Source organism: Colobus angolensis, unplaced genomic scaffold, assembly GCF_000951035.1.
Source record: "Colobus angolensis palliatus isolate OR3802 unplaced genomic scaffold, Cang.pa_1.0 Scaffold60, whole genome shotgun sequence".
In the NCBI taxonomy this organism is placed as follows: domain Eukaryota; kingdom Metazoa; phylum Chordata; class Mammalia; order Primates; family Cercopithecidae; genus Colobus; species Colobus angolensis.
Genome location: NW_012119599.1, coordinates 3201939 through 3209412, shown reverse-complemented (window position 1 = coordinate 3209412; position 7474 = coordinate 3201939). Strand labels below are relative to the sequence as shown.

The 7474-nt window shown below is 45.5% G+C and overlaps 1 protein-coding gene across 1 annotated transcript in view; it reads right to left on the bottom strand.

The window, feature by feature from the left end:
- CEACAM20 (carcinoembryonic antigen-related cell adhesion molecule 20) overlaps positions 1-7474 on the bottom strand; it is a 31038-nt gene that overhangs the window by 9492 nt on the left and 14072 nt on the right. The window contains exons 7-11 of the mRNA XM_011963168.1: positions 4543-4660; positions 4243-4328; positions 3399-3460; positions 3024-3059; positions 2417-2542 (exon numbers count right to left, since the gene is read on the bottom strand). Of these exons, the coding sequence (XP_011818558.1) occupies positions 2417-2542; positions 3024-3059; positions 3399-3460; positions 4243-4328; positions 4543-4660 (428 nt within the window). The remainder of the gene's footprint in view (positions 1-2416; positions 2543-3023; positions 3060-3398; positions 3461-4242; positions 4329-4542; positions 4661-7474) is intronic.

The following is a 7474-nucleotide window of genomic DNA, read 5'->3' as shown; positions in this document are numbered from 1 at the left end:
CTCTGCCTCCCAGGTTCAAGTGATTCTCCTGCCTCAGCCTCCCAAGTAGCTGGGATTACAGGTGCCTGCCACCATGCCCAGCTAATTTTTGTATTTTCCGTAGAGACGGGGTTTCACCATGTTGGCCAGGCTGGTCTTGAACTCCCGAACTCAAGTGATCTGCTCACCTCCACCTCCCAAAGTGCTGGGATTACAGGCATGAGCCACGACGCCTGGCCCAGTTTTCTTCTTTGTGAATGATGTAACTAATCATACCTCTCTGTTTTATTGTTACCAGGAAGCTTAGAGACACATAAGAGATATAGGGGCAGATATCATGTAGGCCCAGCATATATTTTTTACTTTTTACCCATATCTTGACTTCTTGCTATTGTTAAAAATATTTTTTCTGATTGTAATTTCTATTTCTAATTTAACACCATTATGTAATGTTGTATATAATGCTTCAAATCTTCCACAGGAAAAACTGCTTCAAATCTCCTATGAGAAAAATGTGGGGAAGTAAATATCGTGAATGAAATGAAAGATTGGAAAGGAAAGGAAGGGAATGAAAAGGAATAGACTGTTTAGGAATGTAACTGAAAGAGATGGCAAAGACATAAAGGAAATGGAGGGAAACTGAATAGGACAGAAAGGAATACAATATAAATTAAAGGCAGAGAATGGAGTGAAATAAAATGGCATGATGTCCAAAGAAGTGCAAATGAAAGAAATTAAATGAAAAGGAAAATTGTAGTGGAAAGAAAGAAATAAAGTAAAATAAAATGGAGCAGAAAAGAGAGTAATAAAATAAGGTAATGAGGGGGAGAGAAATGGAGAGGAAATGAGAGAAAAGTAATATAGTAGAAGGAAAGTCTAACATTAAAGAACAAAAATAAAGCAACAAAATTAAAAAAAAAACAGAAGGGATGAAATGGAATGCCATGCAATATAAAATAATGAGATGAAATGAAACTGACATCAATGGTGTAAAGAGTAGGAAATGCAAAGAAATGGAAAGAGCTTAAATGAAGTGAAAAGGAGTGGAATGGAATGACTTGAAAAGAAGAAATTAAATGGAAAACTTCAAAAGGAAAGTAATAAAGACAAGGGAATGAAGTGCCATAAAGGGACAGGATGAAGTGAGAAAACATGGAGTAGAATGGAATGGAATAGAATAGAGTGGGATGGATTGGAGAGAAATGAAAAGGGAAAGGAATTGAAGAGAACAGAGGGAGAGGAATGGAAAACAGTGAAATAGCATTGAATGAAAGGGGAGAGGATGGAGAAGAGAAAGTGAATGGAAAAGAAAGATGGGAATGGGAAAAAAGAAAAAGTGAATGGGAAAGGAATATAAAGAATAAGAACTGGAATGCAGTGGAATGAAATGAAAACCAATCAAATGGAAATGAATGTAAATAGGGACATTGACTAGGAAGGAATGGAGAGGTAGAAAACAGAACAGATGAAATGGATTAAATATATGGATGGAAATAAGAGGACTGAAATGGGATGGGAAGAATAAGAATGGAAATGAAATAAAGTCGTGGGATGGGAATTGAGTGGGCTGGAATAAAATAGAGTGTAATGGAATGTAAAATAAATGAATTGAAATGAATTAAAAGAAAAAATAAAAATGGATAAAATGTAATAGGAGGAAAGGAAAAGAATGAAAAGGAATGAAATAAGAAAGAGAAGGAAAGGAGTGTAAAGGGATCAAACAGAGCTGAGTGGGATGGAATGAAAAGGCATGGAATGAGCCAGGCATGGTGGCTTATTCCTGTAATCTCAGCACTTTGGGAGGCCAAGGCAGGCAGATCAGTCGAGGTCAGGAGTTCAAGACCAGCCCGGCCAACATGGTGAAACCCCATATTTACCAAAAAATAAAAAAATAAGCTGGGTGTGATGGCTCGTGCCTGTAGTCCTAGCTACTTGGGAAGCTGAAGTGGGAGAATCTCTTGAACCTGGGAGGCGGGGGTTGCAGTGATCAGAGATTGAGTCACTGCACTCCAGTCTGGGTGATGGAATAAGACCCTATCTCAAAAAGAAAAGAAAAGAAAAGGCATGGGATAGAGTAGAGTTAATGGGAAGAGATAGGATGGGGGGAAATACAGTGAAAGGAAATAAAACCAAATGGGATGGAAAGAAAATGGCAGAGTGAAGTGATACGGAAATACAGAAAATGAATAAAGCTAAATGGATAGAAAGAAAATGGGTGGAGTGAAACATGGAATGCAATAAAATGGAGTGCATTGGAAAGGAATGAAGGAAAACTAACTAGAAAATGACACGATGGAAATGGGTAGGATGGAATTGAGAAGATTTTTAAAGGGAAATTTTCTTTATAGTTCATCCTACAGACTCTTTAGTAGGAAAGAAAAACTAGATTGGTGACAGATTTCCACCTGTCCAAAGACTCAGTGTGGCATAAACGTACCTCATAGATTGACTCCGTGTTTTTTGGCACAGTGGAGAGCAATCTGAGTGGGGGCATCAGAGGTTTGGGTGGTGGCTTCCAGGGGCCGAAAGAATTGCCTCCAGGGCTTGCTGAAGGCAGCTTTGTCTGCAAGTAAGCAGAGAAATCAGGCAGGGCCTACAGTCACAGATTGCCAGGAATGTACCAACTTACACTCTTCAGAGACCCAGAGAGTGGAAGGAATCTGTTCAGATTCTTGCAGAGAATCAGAGGTGGAAGCAGGGTTAGAACCCAGGCCCTTGCCCTGGCCCAGAACTCTCCTTTTTCCTGCTGGCTCTGCAACCTTTACTCCCAGCCTCCTTTTCACCCCAGCATGTGCTGGTGCAGTACCACCTCACTGGCAATCCAATTCCAAGCCCTGGAGGTGGAAGGAACAAAAGAGGATCCAGGGTCTTGGCATCTGACCCAGCTCCCTGTGAGGCCTTAGGCTACTCTCTTCCCATCCCCGGCCCTGTGATGTGCCATGAAAGCTTTAGACAAGATCATCTCTCAGGCTTATCACACATAAAATTCTCAGACTGTCTTTCCTCCACAGATTCTTTAACCAAACCCAGCAGGGCCAATGTACCTCATAGGTCTCCTCTGGAAGGTCTGGTGGTGGCATCTGGGGAAAAACAAAGTTGCAGAGAGGTCATAGGGCTTGGAACAGGGGCACCCCAAGAGATTCTCAGAAATAGCTTTGGCCTCAGAGGCAGTTATAGCTCTTCTGATTCCCAGAGGGCTCAAAGCTAGGAATTGTCATGTCAAGGAATAAGAAGAGGAGAAGAGATGAAAAAACTCGGAAGGGTCTTAAGATCCTCAGAGAAGTCAGAGGAGGAGATGCAGAGAGACTCAACCTGGCACTGGGTTTTCTCAAAATATCATGCCAGTCCCCACCCTAAGAAGTAAGACTACAGCAGCCTGGTTGGCGGATCAAGGAGGGTCCCTCTGCAGCATCACTCACCTTTTCGACTCTGATCCGTCCCTGAAGCTGGGATATGTTGCAATACTCAGGACTCAGGCTTTCTAGAAAAAGTGAATCTCAGTCAGGAGCTGGAGTTAGAAAGAGATATGGGGCAAGGGGCTGTTTTTCCAGGACCCCTGTCCCCAGAAAGGAAGTGCAGAAGTCTTCCTTCCCAGGACTCCCTGTCATATTTCCACTGAGCTTGACCTGGGAATGTCCTGGAAGTCAAGTTCTGGGTTAGGTAAGACTGGTGACACAAATGAGGAGAGAAATCTAAGTTCTAGCCCCAGTTTTGACAGTGGGTCCTCTGTAGCCTGGGTTTAGCCCTTTATCCCTCATGGCCTTGGTTTTCCTCTCTGTAAAATGGGGCTGGATTGGACAGTTTCTAGAAAGCCTTCCATATCAAAAGGCCTATCCTTCCAGAATCCCAGACCTAGAGATGGCAAATATGTTTCATTTTGTCTTTGGTTAACTCTAACCCATCAGTAGAGGGCACTCGAGGCTCTCTATTGAGATATGAGGCTGGATTTGGATTCAGCAGGAAGGAGTGTTGTGATTGATTCATTCTGTCTACAACAATCAATTAACAAAGTTTTCTGAGATTGAGAAAGGAGAGCATTCCAGCATGTTGTCTTGCTTTTGCCATGACTGTTGGAACAGGCAGAACCCATCAGAGGGCGTGACTCCAATCTCATCCATATTCCAGATGGGAACACAGAGGCTCAGAGTGGGCAGGGTTTGCACTGATCATACAGTGACCTGGTGGCAAAGCTGGGAGCCCCCAGCACCAGCCTCTTCTCCAGCCCTCACCCCTGCCCCCGGCATCATCCACAGAGTCACTCACCGGAACTGGGCTCTGTGGGGTGCTCCTCCTTCAGAGTGGGTTGTGAGGTCTCATGACTGGGGTCCTCTGTTGTTTTCCTTGAGGGCCTGAAACCCCAAAACCCTCATTCTTCTGTGCCTCTAGTCCTTGCCCATCTCCACAGGTTCTGTCCGTATACCACGTCCATTCTTGGACAATGCCCCCAACCCTCTGAATTCCCCAGGTGCCAGACACGACTCAGCACCATGGTCAGCAACACGCCAGGCAGGCGCGCCCCCTGCTGGCCACACCCCCATCCCCCACCCTGCATCCCTGTATTACCGTCTGGCATTTCTGATGTAGAGAAAATAGCCCAGTTCTGAGGCCACAGCAATGACAGCCAAGATCCCGATGACAATACCAGCGATGGCCCCTGAGGACAGGGAGGAGGACTGGGGACCTGGGCAAGGAGAGAGAATCAAGACCCAGGCCTGACACACCCTCATCCCTGCCCCCAGCCCATTCCCAAGCTTGCAGCTTTTTCTCTACTGACATTTTGTGAGCACTAGTTTTCCAGTCGTTGGGAGGCATCAGATTGTGGTTCTTAGTTTTCGGTTTTGCTTTTTTTTTTTTTTTTCCAGACAGGGTCTCGCTGTGTCACCCAGACTGGAGTGGAGTGGCGCGACCTCAGCTCACTGCAACCTCCAGGTTCAAGTGATCCTGCCACCTCAGCCTCCCCGAGTAGCTGGGACTACAGGTACCTGCCACCATGCCAGGCTAATTTGTTTTATTCTTTGGTAGAGAGGGGGTTTCACCATGTTGCCCAGGCTGGTCTGGAACTCCTGACCTCAAGTGATCCACCCGCCTCAACCTCCCAAAGTGCTGGGATTACAGACATGAGCTACTGCACCTGGCCTCAGTCTGTGGTATTAACAGCATCATTTCTACACTAAAATATCCAGTTTCTGGGTCCAAATTTCAGCAGTGACTTTGGGCATGCTACTTAACCTCTCTATGCTTCAGTTGTTTCTTTTGTAAAATGAGAACAACAGGGTTTATAGGGCTTCTGGAAAGACTAAACATATATGTATTCATGTTCTATATATATAATGTTTGTTTGGAACCATGGAAAGTGATCAGTAAATGTTGGCCATGATGACAATGCCAATTAGCATAATAGATCAAATACGGCTTTGCCTTTCTTTCCTTCCAGAAAAGAGGCACAGACCAGAGAAAAGAGCTTTGGCAACCAGAAACCCAGCTTTCACTTAAAACCCCTTGACTCGCTGGGGCCGTGTGACCGTGCACAAGTGAATTCATTTCTGAGTCTCATTTCTTCATCTGTAAATAGCACAGGATGTTTGCAAAGATGAGATGAAATCATGAATGTTGACACCTGCACATAGTAGGTGATTAATAAATGGCAATTGTTTTCATTAATCAGGTCTGCCGATTGCCCATCTCACTTCTGCCTGAACCTTTCTCAAAAGGGTGAAATTGAGCCACCGGAATTAAGAACACAGTCACAAGGGTCAGGAGTGTGAGGAAGGAGCTCTGCTTCGGAGGGGCAGGAGGGAACTTCCTGGGGTGCCTCAGGGATTCTTAGTTTCATTCTCTGCATCTCCATTTTTCTTTCCCCACACCCCCCCCTTTTTTTTTTTTTTAGATGGAGTCTTGCTCTGTTGCCCAGGCTGGAGTGCAATGGCGCGATCTCAGCTCACTGCAACCTCCACCTCCCAGGTTCAAGCAATTCTCCTACTTCACCCTCCCAAGTAGCTGGAATTACAGGTGTGCACTGCCATGCCTGGCCATTTTTTTGTGTGTGTATTTTTAGCAGAGATGGGGTTTCACCATGTTGGCCAGGCTGGTCTCAAACTCCTGACCTCAGGTGATCCACCCGCTTCAGCCTCCCAAAAGGCTGGGATTACAGGCGTGAGCCACCAGGCCTGGCCTCCGTTTCTTTGTATGTCCAGCAAGGATAAGAATTCCAAACTCTATAGACTTTTTAAAATTTTTTTGAGACAGAGTCTTGCTCTATCACCCAGGCTGGAGTGCAGTGGCATGATCTCGGCTCACTGCAAGCTCCGCCTCACAGGTTCACGACATTTTCCTGCCTCAGCCTCCTGAGTAGCTGGGACTACAGGCACCAGCCACCACGCCTGGCTAATTTTTTGTATTTTTAGTAGAGACAGGGTTTCACCGTGTTAGCCAGGATGGTCTCGATCTCCTGACCTCGTGATCTGCCTGCCTCAGCCTCCCAAAGTGCTGGGATTACAGGTGTGAGCCACCAGGCCTGGCCTCCGTTTCTTTGTATGTCCAGCAAGGATAAGAATTCCAAACTCTATAGACTTTTTAAAATTTTTTTGAGACAGAGTCTTGCTCTATCACCCAGGCTGGAGTGCAGTGGCATGATCTTGGGTCACTGCAACCGCTGGCTCCTCTGCAACCACTGCAACCTGGCTGCCTCCCAAGTGATTCTCCTGTCTCAGCCTCCTGAGTAGTGTGATACAGGCGCCCACCACCATGCCCGGCTAATTTTTGTATTTTTTAGTAGAGATTGGGTTTCACCATGTTGCCCAGGCTGGTCTTCAACTCCCGACAATATGTGATCCACCTGCCTCACCCTCTCAAAGTGCTGGGATTACAGGCGTGAGCCACTGTGCCCGGCCTCTATAGACTTTTGAAGGGATTAACAAGATCATGTATAAAACTACCAGCGCAGTGCCTGATACATACCAGATGCTTGACAAATGGTAGTGGTGATGATGATGATAATGCTGATGATGATGATGATAGAAGCAAGCTCTAAGCACCAAGAGCCCTTCATACATGATCTCATTCAAATCCTACAATATCCCCATGAGCATCAACTGAACTCACTGCTTCCTTCCCTGAGCCTCTGTTGCTCCAGCCATCAAATGGTCTTACCAAGACCACAAGATTGCTCTGAAGATTAGATGAGGTAATTTGGAAGTTGATATAAATGGTGTTCTAGGCTTAGTGAACAACTTGAGGAAGCCAGCCTGGTTTCAAACCTCGATGACAGGATTTGAGTCTATAGGTCTCAGTTTCCCTTCCTGTACAATGAAGAAACCAACAGGCTCACCTCAAAACTGACTGATAGAAAGTACCCAAGAAGTGTCTGCTGATACTATATATGGGAAAGTTGGATTCAGACATGTGGCACAGGCCCAATAAATAATAATTTTAGGGCCGGGCGCGGTGGCTCAAGCCTGTAATCCCAGCACTTTGGGAGGCCGAGACGGGCGGATCA